Raw genomic sequence first — 21,740 nt, 5'->3', positions numbered from 1 at the left:
CCAACAGGTCATGTTTTCAGGATATCCTATAGTAAGAACACCTGTGACAATAATTACATCACCTGTGCAATACTGAGGAAATCCTGAAGAACTGACCTGTTGGCGGTCCCTGAGGACTGGAGTTGGGGAACACTGTATTAGGCCACCTGCAGATGGCCGGGTCGGATCTGGCTGCAATAATTCTCACAGCAGGACCCGACACGAGCCCCTGCAGAGACCAGCGCGGCACTCACCTGCTCCCGCGGCTCCGGCTCTTTGATAGAGCATGTCGCGATTGTTTTCTGCATGTGATTTCGCGCAGACAAATCATGGCCGTCTGCCTAGTACTGCGTTTTCAAATTCTGCGGGAAATCCTGCCGCGGAATTTCCACCCATATGCAGGGGGCCTTAAGAGAAGCATAGAGTCTAGATCACATGAGGAAATTATCCCCTCTACTCTTCCTTAGTCAGATCTCATTAGAATACTGTGTCCAGTTCTGGGCACCCTGATTTTAAAAAGACATCAACAAACTGGACAGAAGTTCAGAGATGACTTACCAGGACTGTGAGGGGTCTTCAAATCATGTCCTATGAGAAACGGTTAAGAAATCTGGGAATGTGAACTTGCAAAAAAGAGTGCTGAGAAGAAACTTAATAGCTGTCTACAAATATCTGACGGGCTGTCACAGTGCAGAGGGATCAGCCCTATTCTCATTTGCACAAGGAAAGACTAAAAACAATGGGATGACACTGAAAGGAAGGAGACACAGATTAGATATTAGACAGGGAGGGGGATCAATAAGTGGAACAGGTTGCCACATGAAAGTCTTCAGAGGCTTGACAGACCTCTGTCTGGGATGATTTAGTGAATCCCACATTGAGCAGGGGATTGGACCGGATAACCATGGAGGTCCCTTCCAACTCTACCACTCTATTATTCCATAAATAGCAGGATGTTAAGATGTTGGACAGTCCACTAGTGGTTAATATGTAAGGGACTGGCCTAAGAAGGGGCTGCCAGGGTAACAGATTGTGAGAAACTACAATTTGTGAAACAAATTTTTGAGACAATTCAAACTGAGCATGCCCTGATGAATATGGGCTGATTTGTTGCTGCCTGGATTGTAAAAACATTGCTGCAACATAGGAGAACAGAGAGTGTTGCCTATAATCGGATTTGCTGTGAAAGTAGCCATCTAAGAGATGCTGCAATGTAAAAGTCAGTGACTGTCAGAATCTGCATTATGCAGCTGGGAGGCTGAGGAGCCAATGCCACAGCTGTTATCAATAAAAGGGACATTGCTCGCAAGTTACGGACTGAGACCAATAGCAAAACACAGACGCAAACCCCTGCAGAAGGGACATTGTGTTCAGATATTAATAGCAGAAAGATATAACCTTTCTTAGAAGATTTAAAGGTAACGGCAAAGCAGCATGTAGGAATCCAATAATTCTTCAAAGAATGTTCATGATGGGGCGGAGCCTGACCGCGGAGCAACATGGCTGCTTGAGACTGGAGCTCCCACAGTACAGCGCTCACAGAGGTCTCCCAGCACCACTTACAGCCGCTGTGATGAGAAGAATAACGAAGGACAGAGGGGGGGGGGGGGGGGGGGGGACAACCCTGCACACCTAAAGCCTCCAAAAACCAGACTGGCATGCAGCGGTACCTTAAAGAACGGAGCTCCCGTTCCCCGCACCCGTCCTCCAAGATGGCGCCAGCTCAGGGAGCTGCATTTAACTACAGTAAGGAGGGGGAGGGAGAGCTCTCTTCAGACGAGGAAGACACAGAAAATGTGTCAAAAGGCTTCATGAAGGAGCTAATCATGAATGCCCTGACCCCCATTATAGCAGATTTAGCTGAAATAAAGGAGGACTTTAAATACATGGGCCATAGAATAGAAGATTTGGAAACTACTTCTGCCTCCATCACCTCCCATGCACTAGCCGTTGCCAGCATACTTAAAGAGCAACATGAGCACCTGAATCATGCTCTTATCCTCCAGGAAGATTTGGAAAACCGTAATCGGAGGTGTAATTTACGTCTTAAGGGCCTCCCGGAATCCTGGGCTGCGGAATCCCTCCGTAAGGTTACTGCGGAAATTTTTGAACAGCTCCTGGGAGCAGAAAGAGCAGTTTCAATAACCGTCCATAGAGCTCTCAGACCCCCACCTCCCCCAACAGACCCGCCACGCGATGATGTCTGCAAATTGCATAATCTTGCTGCTTTTAGTATAGCAGAAGTGTCCTGAAATGATAGCAAAGACCTCAATTATGGGGGCTCCCCCATTCAGATCTTCCAGGATCTCTCGCCGGCTACTCTTGCGAAGAGACGTATCCGACGCCCTCTTCTAGAAGCACTAAGGGCAAGATATATACGCTATGCCTGGCTTTTTCCTTTTGGCATCAGTATCTTCTATAAGAATCGCAGACTCATGGTCCGTTCTCCAGAGGATCTCCACAACTGTTGGGAACATTTAGAGATGGATCCTATTGAATTACCATGCTGGCTCCCCCTTCCGGAGTTCCCGAAACTACCGAAGCTGACCCCTCCTGAGGCCTGGCAAGTGGCGGGTAACTTGAAATCCCCGAAAGGGAAGAAGAAAAAAGCTAAGGACTCTGTGGCCAATTCTGACACCTGAGTCTGTGGTGACTCCTTTTTTCTGCTGTCTGATAGCCCGTAGGTTTCCCCTACGGGTTTTATCCAAAAAGCCGTGAAAAGGACTTCTATTAAGTTAGTACTACTCCCCTTATAGCCTCCTCCCAGGGGATCCATTCACCATCAAGGATTACTAAGGGGACATGGCCCCTTCTGTTCTATCTTAATGGCTGATCGCTAGTAGTGATACTACTATTCTGATTGTTGTTCTATCATGTTCCCCCCAGAGAGGGTCTTCTCTCTCCATGGCTGTTACATATATTTGTTATTCTACTTATTGGACCTAGTGAGCGCTTGTCTGGTCAGGCTGATTGCATAGTCCTCTGTCCTCTATTCTAGAGCACAGACGACTCGCTCCCACTTAGCACCGAGCCCAACGTTTTGGGACTCGGGGACGCTAACCCCTTTCGGTTACGTGAACGTAACTGCTGTCTGCTTATTGATTGTCTTTACCCTTTCCTTACCGTAAATTCCCCTCCCATCCTCCTCTTTCCTACTCCACCCCCAACTTACCTAAACTTCCTATCAGCTCTTTCTACACCTCCTCCGGAGGAGAGAAGAGTCCGACTCTATAGGATAAGCTTAATTCCGTTGTATAATATCTGCTTCTTTCCTTCCCTGTAAAGAGAAGAGATATCCATCATCCCCCAGGTCGAGACATGGATGATTTTCTACATGTCACGACGCTCAACATCAACGGCTTGAATACTCCTCAAAAGAGACATCACGTAGCTCTCCTACTAAAGAGGTACAGTTCGGGCGTGGTCTTCCTGCAGGAGACCCACTTCAGGGGCGACAGATGCTTGGCTCTCCCAGGTAAGCAATATCCACTCGCATTCCACAACTCACATCCATCATCTGCCTCAAAAGGGGTCTCCATCTTGCTCCACAAATCCCTCAACTTCTCCTGTGAGGCACGCCATTCAGACGAGGAAGGCAGGGTTCTTTTCTTGAGAGGTCTCTTAAGTAACACCAAGGTAACTCTCGCGAATTTATATACCCCGAATACTGATCAGGTGACCTGGCTAGTTAAACAGTTAGAGGCTCTCAAACTTTTTGCTGATGGCCAGATCATCCTAGGGGGGGATTTTAATCTTACTCTCTGTCCTCTAATAGACTCCTCAACAGGGAAATCCCATATATCCCATAGGAAACTAGCTAAAGTTATTCGTACCCTTTCGGGGATGGATCTGGTAGATAGCTGGAGATACTTGAACCTGACCTTAAGGGATTACACCTGTCTCTCACAGGTCCACTCCTCCTTCCAGCGCCTCGATTACGTCTTTGTATCATCCTCCCTCCTCCAACAGGTAGAGAGAGCCTTGATTGACTCAATATTGGTCACTGACCATGCCCCGGTCCATCTGGACCTTCACCTGCCAACCCCCTCTCCCCGTGAATGCCGGTGGAGACTCAACCCCTCCCTTCTCGACCAGGAGGAGGAGAGAACGCGATTAAATAATATGATGGAAGAATTTTTCCAACTAAACAAATAGGACGACCTTTCTGTCCCGCTGATATGGGAGACCCATAAGGCCTTCATGAGGGGGCTCTTGATCGCAGCAGGCACAAGAGCAAAGAAAAAACAGCAAATAGAAATTGACAATAAACTTGCTCAAATCTCTAAGCTCGAACGCGCTTCGAAACAAACTCTTAGTAAGTCCTCCTCTGAGGAATTAGCATCCCGCAGAAGAGAACTTAAACTCATTCTTGAGTCTAAATATAATAAAAAAGTACCTGTGTCTCAGACATGTCAAGTATGCTCAGGGAAACAGGGGAAGCAAATATACCTCTGCACTCCTAAAGAAAGCGCGTACGAGAAACCTTATAAAATCCATCAAAACAACAGAGGGTCAGACGGTCTCCGCCACTCCCGAAATCGCTAGGGAATTTCAAAGCTTTTATTTTAATCTTTATAACCTACGAGACCCTCTCTCTCCAGAGTCTACCCTGGACTTTAAGGCACAGATAAACTCCTTCATTGAAGAACTCATCCTTCCTAAAATAAACGAGGAGGACTCGATAGACCTGCTGACCCCTATTACTGCCCAAGAAGTCGAAGAATTGATAAACTCCTCCCCACCAGGTAAAAGCCCTGGTCCTGACGGCCTGCCTCTTATTTACTACAAGACCTTCAAATCCACATTTGTACCTAAATTAACTGAACTATTTAACTCCTTATTAAACGGTGCTCCTCTACCTAAGCAGGCGCAAGAGGCGCATATCCCCTTAGTACATAAGGAAAACAAAGATCCTTAATTCTGCGGGAGCTACCGCCCTATCTCCCTTATTAATTTTGATGTAAAACTCTGGGCCAAAATCCTTACCAAGCGACTTGAAAAGTATATTAAGAAATTGATCAATCCCGAACAATCCGGATTTGTTAAAGGTAGAGAAGGTAGAGATAATTGCCTTAGACTGCTCCATGCAGCCAATTATTCCCAAACTCATAACATCCCGCTCGCTTCTATCGGCACGGATGACGAAAAAGCATTCGACCGGGTCAACTGGACCTACATGGAGCAGGTTCTAATGCACTACAACATCCCTTCTAAATTTATAGCAGCAATTTTCTCCCTATATGCGACGCCCTACGCTCGACTCAAAATTAATAATTCTCTATCCCCTCCGTTCAATATAAATATCGGTACGAGGCAGGGCTGCCCCCTTTCCCCTACATTGTTCATCCTTGCTCTTGAACCCTTCTTACAGAAAGTAAGGTTAGACCCTTTGATACAAGGCCTAGGAGTGGGTGGAGAGAAGCTCTCGTCTACTGCTTACGCTGACGACATCATTTTTCTTATTACAAACCCGGAGACGGGCCTCCCCCCGCCTAGTCTCGCTGCTTGAGAACTTCAGTTCACTCTCCAATTTTAAAATCAACCTAGCTAAATCAATTGCCTTAAACGTATCTATTCCCCCCTAATCGCTTTAGGGCCATTTAAAACAATTCCCCCTTCACTTGGTCGGACTCAACAATCGACTTCTTGGGCATAAAGCTCACAAAAAAGTCCGAGGACCTATATTCAACAAACTTCCTCCCGCTCCTACCCAAAATCAAAAAGTTGCTAAGATCCTATGATAAGCCCTTCATATCGTGGTTGGGGAGAAAAAACATATTAAAATCATATGTCATCCCCATCATCCTCTATAAAATCAGGCTTCTACCGATTTTTATCCCTTCCAGTTTTTTCAAGACACTCCATACAATCTTCTCCAGATACCTCTGGAGGGGAAATAGACCTAGGTTGGCCCATTGCATGCTGACCAGGAGGCGCTCGGAGGGAGGAGTGGACCTACCATGCCCACAAGAGTTATACTTGGCTACCCATCTAAACCACTGGATGGAACTAGCCCACCCCAGTAGAGACCCCACGATTCAGCTTCTTGCCAGAGGGCCCTACGGCCCGACCTTTGACGCAGACCTCTGGTTCCCGGAGGGAGGGAGCAGGGAGAAGAGGAAAGGGAACCCGCTCTTGAGGGGGACTCTTGAGACCTGGTCTGCTCTGGGGAGGACTCTAGCTCCTAGCCCCTCCCCATATACTCCGCTATCTGCACTGTACAGATATATGGCCATTCCGTTAGATCCCTGTTCAGTTAAAATATGGAAGACCCTAGAGGACAAAAACTTTCAGGACGTGATCTCTATAGCGCATCAGGCTCCGTTATCTACCGTGGAAGATGTTCTCCCTAACCGCTCTCTTCCGTTCCTCATATCCATTCACCTGTTAAAAATCATAAATGGATTCTTGAAAAGACATAAAGATATCAGACCACCTACTCCATTTGAGACGGCGCTGAAAGGATCTAACCCAGCACCCAGAAAAGTGTCCTACATTCGCAAACATTTTATTGCTCCCCCAAGGGAGACAAAACCTGCCTTCCTCGTCTCATGGGAAAAGGAGCTTGGGATATCCCTATCTCCTAGCGAGACTAAACTCATTCTGAAGACAGCTTTTGGACTCTCCCCATGCGTCACCTCCCAGGAATCGCATTACAAACTTCTGGTAAGGTGGTATAGAACCCCACAATGGCTAGCAGACCACAAACTACTTGCTCAGGATTGTTGCTGGAGATGCGAGTTGGATACTGGCTCATACCTACACATTTGGTGGGAGTGCCCCCGCATCACTCCCTTTTGGAGGGAGTAAGAGGGGATCTTAAAACAGCTCTTGCCGGGTCTAGCGCTCTCCCCTGAGGTGGTTCTCCTGTGGAGGCCGACCCCTGCCTTTCATCCCCTCAAGCACAAATTGGTTGCTTTACTTATTGATACAGCTAAGGCTCTAATTCCCACGTTGTGGAAGCAGAAAAAACCCCCTTCAATTGAACTTTGGAGAGACAGAGTGAACCTCCTTGCTAACCTTGCTAATTTAGAGGAGCTATCAAGCTGGACCAAGGGTACACATGAAAAATTTATTGATACATGGTCCCCCTGGAGAGCAGTGGTGTGGAAACCCGAGGTCTGAGTGGACTGGGCTCTTTATCCCCCCTCCCCCCCCCCCTTCTAACCTCCCCGCGCTTTCCACCCTCCCCCCGTACCTACCCCCTGTTCTTTCTGTGTTTGTTAGCTCTTCAATATGTTAACAGGCAGTGGAGGTCAATATGCGCAGCTTCTCGCGTTATAGTTGAGAATGCCTCCATAGCTCTCGAGCACCGCACTGGATTACTTTAAATTGACGGTTCAGAGTCAGCCTGAAATGTTCCTATAACTTGTTAGTGCATATTCTGTAAGGCTGTCTAGCCTGTTGTTTACGGAGCCTAGACCTCCCCTGTGATGTATTGTACTGTGAGTATATTTTGTTAAAAAACTCAAACATTGATTTAAAAAAAAAAAAAAAAGAATGTTCATGATAAAATCCAAGTGTTTATTTTAATATCCAATACATTGGACCTTTCTTAGAAAGACAGTGACAGAACTAACTCTCACAAAGTGTTGTTAATATTGTTCTTTCAAAGTATTGTTGTACCTAGAGATGAGCGAGTATACTCGCTAAAGGCAATTGCTCGAGCGAGCATTGCCCTTAGTGAGTACCTGCCCGCTCGAGATGAAAGGTTCGGGTGCCGGCGGCAGACAGGGAGCTGCAGGGGAGAGCGGAGCGGAGGGGAGATCTCTCTCTCTCCCTCTCCCCCCCCCCCCCCTCCCTCCTGCTGACAGCCGCTACTCACCGCTCCCCCGTGCCGGCACCCGAACCTTTCATCTCGAGCGGGGAGATACTCGATAAAGGCAATGCTCGCTCGAGCAATTGCCTTTACCGAGTATACTTGCTCATCTCTAGTTGTAACCTTATTACCAAGGTTGTAATTGCAGCTAACGCTGCCCTAGGCACAGAGACATAAAGGGGGTATCCACAAAAATACTATTGATGACCAATCCTTAGGATAAGTTGATTGGCCGGGGCCAGCCGCGAGGGACTTCAGACAATCAGCTAATTGAGCTGATCACAGCGGAAGTTGCTGCTCCGATCCCTGTGTAGGGGCCGGTGTTTGTAATTTCAGGTGCAGCACCCAATAACTTCAATGAGACCCCAGCCTGCAGAGTATTTAAACTTAAACTATAAATTTGGTATTGCCATAATTGTACTGATAACAGAATAAAGTCAGCATGCCTTTCTTACTGCACCATGCAAGTCCCAAATACAATCACACAACTACTTTTTTTTTTTTTCATTTTGCCCACATAAAATTTTTAGAAAGCTTCCAAAAACATTATATGGTACTAATAAAAATACAACTTGTCTTGTAAAATAAAGTTCTTATACCGCTATTTCAAAGGAAAAATAATACAGTTAGGGCTCTTTCACATGAGAGGAATAATTCAGCCAGGACGCAGCAGAATCTTGCAGTTCTGCAGAATATTGTACACCAGAATCCACACAGCTGATATTCAGATTTTGGTGCAGAATTGAAAATGCATTTAATGCTGCCTGTAATTTCACATCAAAAAACACATTTAGCCATGTGGCTGTTGGTGCAGAAGTTACTGTGCCCTGGCTGTGTCTTAGCACCCTTAGGGACCTTTCCCACAAGGTGAAATAGGCCGTACAAGACACCGCAAACCGTGATAAATCTCCCTCAAAATCTCCCTCAAAATCTGCAGGCTACCTGAGGATTTTAATTTGGAATTAAAACGGTTTAAAACCTGGCTGCAATTCCGCATTAAAATTTGCAATTGGACCTCACAATCACAGGTCCCACAACACTACATTAGTGATTCTAGTGACTAATTTGACTGCCTCTATGTCCTCCAAAATCATCCCTAAATAGAGCTGCCTATAGTACTTAATAGGCGATCTACCAGTCTCTCGGGGCCCTCATTAGTTGCCGTGCTGCAGGCTCCTGGGGTGCTCCAGTGTGACTGTGGAGTAACTTCACTGATTGGTGCAGCAGCCTCTGTTGACGGCTGCTCCATCAACCACCGCTCAGATTGCAGTGGTGTCCCTCACTCCTGTAGTCTGCAAAGAACTTAGTCTGTGCCCTCACACACCATCAAAAGACCTTGGGAGTCCAACAGGAATTTGGGACAGAAGTTGGAAGAAAAGTTAATTAATTTTTTTTTGTTTGTTGGTTAGCCCCAGATCAGCCCCCCCCCCCCACCACCAAGAACCGCCATAGGCACTTGACCTCCAAGCCTTGTGGCAAATACTGACATGCTTGCTGCTTGTGCTAAGCATTGAGTCAGTACATATAGCATTAAGTAGGGTAAAATTTGAGTCTTACTTTTTCTCATTCCTGTATTATTCAAATTTCTTTCTTCCTGAACAAACCTTGTATATTTTTGGTAACTCCGTTGGCTCTATCATATCCTGAGACCCGCGTTGTGCACCAACTCCTGCAACACATACACTACCGTTCAAAAGTTTGGGGTCACCCAAACAATTTTGTGTTTTCCATGAAAAGTCACACTTATTCACCACCATGCGTTGTGAAATGAATAGACAATAGAGCCAAGACATTGACAAGGTTAGAAATAATGATTTGTATGTGAAATAACATTGTTTTTATATTAAACTTTGCTTTCGTCAAAGAATCCTCCTTTTGCAGCAATTACAGCATTGCACACCTTTGACATTCTAGCTGTTAATTTGTTGAGGTAAGCTTGTGAAATTGCACCCCACGCTTCTAGAAGCATCTCCCACAAGTTGGATTGGTTGGATGGGCACTTCTGGCGTACCATACGGTCCAGCTGCTCCCACAACAGCTCAATGGGGTTCAGATCTGGTGACTGCGCTGGCCACTCCATTACCGATAGAATACCAGCTGCCTGCTTCTGCTGTAAATAGTTCTTGCACAATTTGGAGGTGTGTTTAGGGTCATTGTCCTGTTGTAGGATGAAATTGGTTCCAATCAAGCGCTGTCCACTGGGTATGGCATGGCGTTGCAAAATGGAGTGATAGCCTTCCTTATTCAGAATCCCTTTTACCCTGTACAAATCTCCCACCTTACCAGCACCAAAGCAACCCCAGACCATCACATTACCTCCACCATGCTTAACAGATGGCGTCAGGCATTCTTCCAGCATCTTTTCATTTGTTCTGCGTCTCACAAACGTTCTTCTTTGTGATCCAAACACCTCAAACTTGGATTCATCCGTCCACAACACTTTTTTCCAGTCTTCCTCTGTCCAATGTCTGTGTTCTTTTGCCCATCTTAATCTTTTTCTTTTATTGGCCAGTCTCAGATATGGCTTTTTCTTTCACTCTGCCCTGAAGCCCAAAATCCCGCAGCCGCCTCTTCACTGTAGATGTTGACACTGGTGTTTTGCGGGTACTATTTAATGAAGATGCCAGTTGGGCACCTGTGAGGCGTCTGTTTCTCAAACTAGAGACTCTAATGTGCTTATCTTCTTGCTTAGTTGTGCAACGCGGCCTCCCACTTCTTTTTCTACTCTGGTTAGAGCCTGTTTGTGCTGTCCTCTGAAGGGAGTAGTACACACCGTTGTAGGAAATCTTCAATTTCTTAGCAATTTCTTGCATGGAATATCCTTCATTTCTAAGAACAAGAATAGACTGTCGAGTTTCAGATGAAAGTTCTCTTTTTCTGGCCATTTTGAGCGTTTAATTGACCCCACAAATGTGATGCTCCAGAAACTCAATCTGCTCACAGGAAGGTCAGTTTTGTAGCTTCTGTAACGAGCTAGACTGTTTTCAGATGTGTGAACATGATTGCACAAGGGTTTTCTAATCATCAACTAGCCTTCTGAGCCAATGAGCAAACACATTGTACCATTAGAACACTGCAGTGATAGTTGCTGGAAATGGGCCTCTATTCACCTTTGTAGATTTTGCACAAAAAACCAGGCATTTGCAGCTAGAATAGTCATTTACCACATTAGCAATGTATAGAGTGCATTTGTTTAAAGTTAGGACTAGTTTAAAGTTATCTTCATTGAAAAGTACAGTGCTTTTCCTTCAAAAATAAGGACATTTCAATGTGACCCCAAACTTTTGAACGGTAGTGTATATGGAGAAACTACTGGCAGTTAAACTTTCTTCTGGCAGTACAAATAGATGTTTACATTTCATATAATCAGCTTTACACTTCGGTAAGTTCAATCTTATCCATATCTTTCTTTTAGGAGGTATTAAGAAATAACATCTCCTCCATCGTCCTTCTTGGATTTTCAGATCTAGAAAATGTCACATTTTTGTTCTTCTCTCTGCTGGTTATTATATACTGTGTGTGCATTTCAGGAAACCTCCTTTTTATGGTCTTGTATTTCACGAGCAAAGCCCTTCAGTCTCCCATGTACTTCTTCATTACCCACCTTTCACTATGTGATATTGTGGTGACTATGGATATATTACCCACCCTTCTTCTCACTGTGCTGTATGGGAGATGCACCGTGACTCTCAGCGGCTGCATCATCCAGGTTTGTATCTTTGTCAACTCTGAGTCCTCAGAATGTCTTCTACTGTCGGTGATGTCTTATGACCGTTATCTGGCCATCTGTAACCCTCTTCGTTATAGTTCTATGATGAGTCATAGATTTTGTGTGACATCAGTAATTGTAGTTTGGTTGATGGGATTTATGGTGATGTTGATCGATGCAATTTCTATACCTAGTTTCCATTTCTGTGGCCCGCACATCATTAACCATTTCTACTGTGACTTGGAACCTTTACTGCAGCTCTCCTGCTCAGACACATCCATAATTCATAAACTGATTCTTATCATAGCAAGTATGTTTGTTATGATACCTTTTATAATAATTGTTACATCCTATGTGTATATTGCCATTACCATTCTGAAGATCCCATCCAGTACTGGAAGACATAAAGCCTTCTCCACCTGCAGCTCCCACCTCATTGTGGTTTCCTTATTTTATGGGACATTAATCACTGTTTATTTGTTTCCAACAAAAGGACAATCACCAATCCTGAGCAAGGTCTTGTCTCTGATGTACACTGTGCTGACCCCACTGCTTAATCCTATTATATACACTCTGAGAAACAAAGACTTTAAAGAAGCTTTTCATAAACTTCAAGTCTTATTAAGATTTGGCTATGGTCACCAAAGCAAGACACATCTACAGTATTAGTTAAATATACTCTAAGGGCTTAGTCAGAAGAGTGTGTATTTCTGTGGGCGTATGTGCGCACAAAACCACGAGTCTATTAGAAGCATTGTTTTCCAATGGTGTGTTCAGATGTCCATGTTTTACAGGTGTGCAAATTTGCACACCTGCAAAAGATAGGACATCTGTGCACCGGTAAGGTCCATGCTGTAGATAAATATTCCCTAAGAGGAGTCCCCTCATCACTGAACACTGTGACAACATTGTCAGTGTTCAGTGATGATGGCACTCCCTGCTGGGGGGAAAAAGAATCCCTTGCCACAGCTGTGACAGCTGTCACAATGGGAACGCAATGTACTCTCATTGCTTTCAATAGGCAACCTCTGCAGTGATTTTCGGGGAAAGGCTTTAAATATAAGCCCTTCCCTGAAAAATCATGCCTAGATTGTGTAAAAAATAAAAAAAATATACATACTCACCTCACCGCAGCTGGCACGTCTTACCGCTTGTCTCCCCGGCATTGTTCTGAAGCTCTTTCAGCAGCCAGGGATTTAAAAATATCCACCTCTGGAAATGGCTGTATCTGATTGGATGAGTGCTTAGCCAATCACAGGCAGCACTCAACCATTGATTGAATTCAATGAATGGCTGAGCGCTGCCTCTGATTGTTTGAGTGCTGTGACCAATCACAGGCAATGCTCAGCTATCATTCCATAAATGACTGAGCTCTGCCTATGATTGGCTGAGCGCTGTGACCAATCACAAGCAGTGATCAGCTGTCATTCAATGAATAGCTGTGCACTGTCTATGATTGGCTAAGCTTTCAGCCAATTAGATACAGCCCCCCAAAATCTGCTCATTTCTGAACTTCCAGTCAATATAAAAAGTGCATACACCCATCATGTCTTGTATAGACTACCACTACATTACACTTTCTGGCCTCCCGTCCAACACTCTTGCACGCATCCAATATCTTCAATTCTGCCAATTCAATATACTAACAATGACAAAATCCTTCCACAATGTATTCCCTAAATACATATATAACCTAATATCCCAATAACTCCCCACATACAACTTTCAGTCCACAACCTGCCCCCTCCATACATTTCTGACCTAATATCCTGACACCGCCACATGCAATCTATATACAACCTGTCCACCACATACATCTTTGACCTAATATCCTGAAACCCCCCACATGTAATCTATATACAACCTGTCCCCTCTATACATCTCTGACCTAATATCCTGATACCCCCACATGTAATCTATATTCAACCTATCCCTCCGTATATCTCTGATGCAATATCCTGATATCCCCACATGCAATCTATATACAACCTGCCCTCCCAAACATCTCTGACCTAATATCATGATACTTCCCACATGCAATCTGTATACAACCTGTCCCCTTCATACATCTCTGACCTAATATCCTGATACCCCAAATGTAATCTATATACAACCTGTCCCCTTCATACATCTTGGACCTAATATCTTGATACCTCCCACATGTAATCTATATACAACCTGTCCGTCCATACATCTCTGACCTAATATCCTGATACCCCTACACGCATTCTATATACAATCTGTCTCCTCCATACATCTCTGACCTAATATCCTGATACCCCTACACGCATTCTATATACAATCTGTCTCCTCCATACATCTCTGACCTAATACTGTATCCTGGTACCCCCCACATGTAATCTATATACAGCCTGCTCCCCCATACATCTCTGACCTAATATCCTGATACCCCCACATGTAATCTATATACAACCTGTGCCCCATACATCTCTCACCTAATATCCTAATTCCCCCACATGTAATCTATATACAACCTGTCCCCCTATACATCTCTGACCTAATATCCTGATACCCCCCCCCACACACACACACACACATGTAATCTATATACAACCTGTCCCCACCATACATCACTGACCTAATATCTTGATACTGTGAAAGAAATTTATAAAGAAGTACACCTAACTCAGGTAAAATTAATAAGTATATGTCACAAGTGATTGTGCCGTTAACAAAAAAATCAGAGAATAGATCTGAATTCAGTCAACGGTTATGGGGTTCTGGTTCTAAACCACCCAACACCGTAATTTTATTAAAAGGAAAGGCATAACAATCATATAGATATGGGATGGATTATACAAATGTCACATATGCAAGATATATTCATAAATACATTTTTGACTACAAGATGATTTTCCCAAGCTAAAATATCATTTATGGTGTAACCACATTGGTATTTGCTGATGTCATGCAAACAGAACAATTAAAGGATAACCCCTCCACACTCAGCACTTCTAGGTGCATCCTGATGCCATTTCTGAGATAAATTGGCAAATAATTGTGTCTCCAACACTCTGGGAAAGTACAAGATTACTAAGTGTTTCATGGTTCATGAACCCGGCATGATAACCTCTCTGAATGCCTTAAAGGGATCATCAGAATGAACCATTTCTTTGAACCAATCTAAATTTTGCTCACAACTCCCTCCTTTTTATCTCAGAAAAGGCTTTCAAGGATGCTATACTATGCTAGTAAACTTAAAACAAAGTAGACCTTCTATCCTTGCTATGGTCACTAACCCTGCCTGAAGAGACCTTCCCCCAGGAAAATCAGGAGATCTTCCTCCTACTCCTCTGTCCCATCCCCCAACTGGTTCACTGTATCTTCCCTAAGGAGGATACCTCAGACAAGTAGCAAGAGAGGGGCTATATACTTCCAAGACAATTCACGAGAAATTAGTTTGTATATGCATGAATAAATGAGTTCAATAATAGTTCATTATATTAAATGGTCCATTGTATGCATATTGTAGTCCTTTAGTTCTTTCAACAGTCACAGAACTCTTTAGGGTACGATCTCATATCCACAATACATGCAGTTGTCAAATTTCTGCAGCATATGTTTTCCACACAGGGTTCAAGGCAATTTGTCAGTTGTCAAAACAGTCATAATGTGTATTTCAGGGTTTTGTGAGTCCAAAGGCTCCTTAGGAGATTGTCCTGAAAAATATCTACAATTAGTACTCATAATTTTCTTGGATATCATAATAACAATCTTAATGACTATAACAATCACCAGGATCAATAATACTCCTCAGGGGTTGTAAAACATGTTTACAACCCCTGAAATCATACCACCCAATTTCTTGAACCAATTTACTGGGTTTAAGTAGGATAGCCACTCTGACCACTTACTCTCGTCATCGGATATAGCTTTGCGGAATAGTTCTTTCACCTTTCTGACTTGCTCCAGGTCATGCATAATCTGTAATGTTCCTGAGGGATTTAAGTAATATAGTCAAAGGCATCTCCCAATGTTTCTATCATGTGCATGCTTCTCAATTAATTAAGCCTCATACCTATGGGTCCATCTTGAACTGCTCCTACCTTCCAGGCCCAGTGAGTATGAGCAAAGTGTACCTTCTTGTCAGATGTATCACGTTTATATAGCAAATGTGAAGGGATATGCTGATAGGGAAATTTATCATTTTTCCAAACCCAAGTCGCTGGTTCCAATTTGGCTAAAGTACACGTCTATATGCATTACTGCCACATACTGCATAGATGCCACCTGGAAGCTTCATCTGTATCCCATGAATAAACACAGTATTAGGAAAAAAACATGAAGAATACGCTTCAACATTAATACATTTTTCATAATAAGCTTTAGCTAACAAAGGGGCATGAGAGCACACCCAACATTCTAACAGATTTCTCACTCTAGATATGATCTCATGATACATAATGACTTTGTTACCGCATTCTTTATCTAATGCACGCTCACTAGACACAATTGAAATGTTACAAATAATACAGGAAGGAAAATAAAATATTTATTTTTGTTTCTTTCCCTAGCACCTTTATAGAAGTAGTCAATAATAAAGGCCTTCAATCCTCTGGTTGCAGATTATGAGTACTTTGCAATGATGATAGATCTGAAATTGAAGTTTGTACATTTTATAATTCTGTTAATGAATGGTTAGTAACTTCTAAATGTTTCTCTCAACTGTTCCATATTTTCATTTGCTAGCAACACAAAACAAAATCTGGGCTCGAGAAAAAAAAAGATTATATATAATATATATATATATATATATATATATATATATATATAACAAAACCGTCATATGTGGAATACAAATGTGTCTTTTTCATGAACTCTTCCTTCTCTTGTTCTTCTTTAGATCACAAATATACAGGGTTTATGATACAGTGAAGCAGAGAGATTATTGTGCCCTTATTACTTTCCCTGGTTAGTCTGGTGTCAGTCAGTCTCCTCCATTCTTCATATCTATGGATGTAAGGTATTCACAGGTGACTATAGAGCCCCCATATTCTTCATAGATTCCACTCTTCCAGTTGCCCTTTGTATGCCATTGGTCACCTCAGGTCTCCACGGAGGAGTTATAAAGCTTAGCCTTCCTTTGACTAGTCACCAGCTGGCAGTTGTGCACTGTTATAAGCACTTGTCAGTTCTTCAGGCTCGGTTGAATCATCACAACGTATGGAGAGATACAGCTTGCACTTAAAGAAGATAAAAGTTAAAATCACACTTGCAAAGTTCTAATCTACCAAGTATAACTCAGTTCATGAATTTACTCAGTCCAAAATAACCTTGTTCACAAATAATTCAGTCAATAATAATTTTAAACAAAACAAAAACAAAATCGCAGTCCTGGGTCTTGTGGTACTCTTCTTCATCCTTCCATAAAAATAGATGAAAGAAGTTTTTATATATCAATTTTATCAATCTCTGCCCAGAGTGACCTTATTAGCTTTCTGCTGCAGCAAACAAATATTTCTAATATTCCTAATACATCTATCTCTATAACAGCATGAACAACTTCTATATACTTTAAACAACTCATGTATTAGTCTTTTGAACAAACAGTAATAATTCTTTGATATTATTCAAACAATACAAATCAAGTTAATCAAGTTTACAACACCACCTTAATATTTATCATTATCATCCATACATTTATAATAAGCAACTTTCATACTTTGCCAGTCTAGCTTTTTCAGAGTTTTTTTCCCTCACACCCTCCTCTTTGGGGGAGGGACCCAATGCACACTCCCTTTCTCCACATCATCCAACTCCACCCCTTTGAGTCCAGCCAGTTGTTTAGACCATTAAACCTCAAATGCAAAAATAAGGATGATCAGAGCACACCTCAATATCCCATTATAATTGAATTAATAGAACTTCACATATTTGTACCAATCAAATTTACAGGACAGTTTCTCAAAGACCAACACCTGGTTAAAAATGTCATCAGTATCCACTAATTGATTTTGTAAAGGTTTTGTCTGTTATAGCAAGCAGGATCTATCAACTCTTACTCCTTATCAGGTCCAATTAAACTAGAACATATGTCCTTGTTTACATATTATCGATCTGACGGCTAGGGAGGGAGCATTGTAGCCAAACATCTGCACCTATGCCTGCTTTCTGTGTGATTGGCAGCTTCCCTTCATGTAACCCCTCCCTCCACAGCAATAAAGTCCCTTTTTGGCTATGAACGGGATATGAATGTATCACAGCCCCTGTGATTCAGGTCAGTATGATTTTCACTTATCTTTAATATAATTGCTATATATACATCAGTCCGTAACAGACCACTCTCGTGAAAATTTTAATTACATGGCCAGTGAAAAACCCATGCTACTGATTTATATAGACACAAACCACAACACATTCACCCAAAGCTCACATTGCAATACTGTACTCATACTTATACAGGTGAAAGTAACATCCAAACATCAATCAGCACACAAGTAAAATTCCTTTTAGAGTAGTAAGAGAATGCAAACATACAGTTCTAAACATAAAAAGGTTATGCAGTGAATAACCACCGTATATTATCCAATTAAAATATATTACCATAAATAACTAAAGACAGTTAAAGAGGAGATTGCATGATGAAATATTTGCTATGCACTTGGCACAGAACCAACAGACTATCAGCTATGTACCCCCACAATCGCAGTGCAAACACACAAATAGCAAACTATTCACAGCAGAAAATTAAATCTAGTCATGATCCATCATATGTCATACTCCTATACATAAAGGCAACTGAACCATCAGACAGCGTTCTTGCATTCTCTTTTTGCATAACTTACTTAATTGCACATTAATAAAACATGTTGTTTCAATTCAACCTTCCATAGTGTAACATACTAATATTTTACTAGTGTTAACAACAAAACTCCTATGGGCATGTCATATAGCATTCTCTACCCCCCCCCCCTCGTGAACATCACTAAGTACATCCATTTATCCGCTCCACCTTACCACTACTCTGTGGGTAATATGCAGTATAGAATGTCCGCTCTATTCCGAAGGCCTTTGTCACCTCTTGACATACTTCAGAAGTGAAGTGTATATCTCTGTCACTCTCAATCACCTTTGGTATTCCATACCGACACACACTAGGACATATTCATAGGTTTCACTCTTAGGAAGCTGGATGAAATTATTCTGCAGTCGTTGAAAATTGGCACCAGGCTCTAAGATCAAAACTGCCAGTTTTTGGCAATTTGGCCTTCTGCAATATGGTATCGGTATTCTTCACAGCAGCCTTCCCAAATGTGATTCTCCCCAAATAAACAATTGTTGGCTTACACTTTGACATCCTGTTGAGTTTGGTAAGCATCACCCCATTGCAATTTTGTCTTGCAACTCTCAGTAGGCGGCTATCCCACAGCCCAGTTACATTTATCTACACTCTATCAGTAACCCAAACTGTACAGTTGAAGTGAAGCACTCGGTAAGGCAAGCGTGAATTTAAAAAAAAGAAATGCGAAACAATTCAAAACCTACGCGTCAATACCAGAATCCCCTTCCGAAGCGTAACATTTATTTGTACATTCAAGCTCATCAATTGTACAGAAAACAAGAGAACAGCCTTTGGTGAATAAGCAATGCAGCAGAGCTGAAAAACGACACAGGAATTTGAGGCAGCAATGGGAAAGGAAAGCGTTAAAGCATGAACACAAGGCTGGAAATGATATGTAGCTGAGGCTTCACCGCACTGCTTGTAGTAGGACAAGAAAATAATGAAACAAATAAAAGAACAAAAAAAAGGAAACACAAACCAGACACAAAGAAGATACAAACAATAAGGTAATTTTACCTGATAGGAAGCAAGTTCAATAATGCTGAAGCTGTACACCTGACACTGACACTGCAGACAACCCCCTCTCTTGGGAGAAGTCAAGAGAAAATCTCTTGCCCTGGGGTACTGCTTTGTCCAAGAGAAGAAGGCCGCTGCTCTCCGTTCAGTAATAAGTGTAAAGGAACAGCATCTCGCTGGGGCCTCCAAACTGTGAAAGAATTTTTTAAAGTACACCTAACTCAGGTAATATTAATAAGTATATGTCACAAGTGACTGTGATGTTAACAAAACTCAGAGAAGAGATCTGAATTCAGTCAATGGTAATGGGGTTCTGGTTCTAAACCACCCAACGCCATAATTTTATTAAAAGGAAATAGGATATAGATATGGGATGGATTATACAAATGTCACCTATGCAAGATATATTGATAAATATATTTTTGGCTACAAGATGATCTTTCCAAGCTAAAATATAATTTATGGTATAAACACATTGGTATTTGCTGATGTCATGCAAACAGAACAATTAAAGGATAATCCCTCCACACTCAGCACTTCTCGGTGCATCCTGGTACCATTTCTGAGATAAATTGGCAAATAATTGTGTCTCCAACACTCTGGGAAAGTACAAGATTACTAAGTGTTTCATGGTTCATGAACGCGGCATGATAACCTCTCTGAATGCCTTAAAGGGATCATCAGAATGAACCATTTCTTTAAACCAATCTAAATTTCGCTCGCAATACCCACCACATGTAATCTATATACAACCTTTACCCCCATATATCTCTGACCTAATATCCTGATCCCCTCACATGTAATCTATATACAACCTGTCCCCTTCATACATCTCGGACTTGATATCATGATACCCCCCACATATAATCTATATAAAACCTGTCCCCTCCATACATAACGGGCCCAATATCATGATTCCCCCAAATGTAATCTATATGCAACGGCTGAGTCTAGCGCATCATAGTGAGGGAGACCACGAGGGTTGTAGAAGGGTTGTCACAGGTGGCTCTGTGGTCTCTCCAGACAGTGACGCTATGAATGCTCTGCTCAGGGGTTGTGCAGTGACCTAAAGACTGTGATATGCTTAACAGGAAGGCCTGTTTTGTCATTCGTGACACCAGTACTCCAACTGGACCCTCAGAATGGAATACCGATGAAATATCTGAAACACGTCCAGTAGCTTGTGATAGTAATCTGGAAGTATGCAGATTTACTAGCCTGATTTTTGTAACAGTAGAAAATACAATCTCCACAATGCTGCTTTGAAATGGTACAATCAAATACAGCAATATGCAGTGAATTTAATATGATGTAGAATACAGCAATATTGACTTGATTAAGAACTGACTACAACACACTCTCCTTTCCTTTTTCTGAACTGATTGGGATGATAATTTCCCTACTAGTTGTTCTAACTGAATGGTTGATTCAGGTTTAGTAAAGTGTAGATGAAGCAGAGTGTAAAGTGTCCGTTAGACTAATTCTGGCTTTGAGTTTACTGGGTAGCTATGACTCACTGTTTAGTAGAAGACCAACCTTGGAAAGGTTCTCTTTCTCTCTGCCATGGATCACCAAGGGAGCAGAATGAGACCTCGCTCGACCCTAAGAAGAAATGTTCTGCTACTGTCTGCTCTTTCTTGTACACATAACTCCTCCTCCGACACGACCTGACTACAACCTTTACTCTCTCACTCCTGGCTGCATCTCTCTAACTACTCATCGACTCCTCCTTTTATCACCTCTCTTTCTTTCCTGCACTTTCTCAACTCCTCACACTCTTGCATAGAGACTTGTGTTGTTGTTTTCCCACCCTTGGACTCTGCACCAGTGAGATTGAAGCTGACTATCAGCCGATAGGACACCAGCTGACATCAGAGCTGAGCTCTAGGCTTAGTGGAGAGAGAACTGGAGAAACAGGGTCTCTCCCACAGACGGCACCTTCTATGTCCATGGACGGCACATAGACAGGTGAGACAGAGAAAGTGTTGGTGTGAGAGTTCTGTAGGACCCACAGGGCCACTACACTCCCCCCTGCTTAAAAACACAGCTGCCCTCAGCTGTACTGAGCTGCAAGAGGCAAAAACGTGTGCCTACCAGGTAGGTGTGACAGTACATAATTTTGGAGTTTTTGTACACTTGCATGTGATTTTTTTTTTAGTAGTCTCGTTGAGTTAGGATGGAATCATAGCTCCCAGAAAGCTATGGGGCACCTACATAGTTCTCCTCCCCAAAGGCAAATAGAATATGCATAAAAATGTAATGCAATAAAGACATGAAAGAAACGTACTGTATGGTAGTTCACCTGCAATGAAGGGAATATATGTGCTTGGGCAACAAGCACAACACAACATAACTTTAGAGTCCTAAGAAAAGTTTTGCATGTGTACCCTGGAAGAAAACACGCAGTAGTAACA

The 21,740-nt window shown here is 42.6% G+C and overlaps 1 protein-coding gene across 1 annotated transcript; it reads left to right on the top strand.

Moving 5' to 3' along the window:
• Positions 1–3,297: 3,297 nt before the first annotated feature.
• LOC136610402 (olfactory receptor 10C1-like) lies at positions 3,298–12,176 on the top strand. Its single transcript, XM_066589634.1, has 4 exons — positions 3,298–3,454; positions 4,581–4,724; positions 6,224–6,645; positions 11,214–12,176. Exons 1-4 carry the CDS (start codon positions 3,298–3,300, stop codon positions 12,174–12,176), a joined length of 1,686 nt encoding a protein of 561 aa, XP_066445731.1.
• The last annotated feature ends 9,564 nt before the right edge of the window (positions 12,177–21,740 follow it).

Source organism: Eleutherodactylus coqui, chromosome 2, assembly GCF_035609145.1.
Source record: "Eleutherodactylus coqui strain aEleCoq1 chromosome 2, aEleCoq1.hap1, whole genome shotgun sequence".
NCBI lineage: Eukaryota > Metazoa > Chordata > Amphibia > Anura > Eleutherodactylidae > Eleutherodactylus > Eleutherodactylus coqui.
Note: the sequence above shows the minus strand (reverse complement) of the source record. Positions and strands in the feature narration are given on the sequence as shown.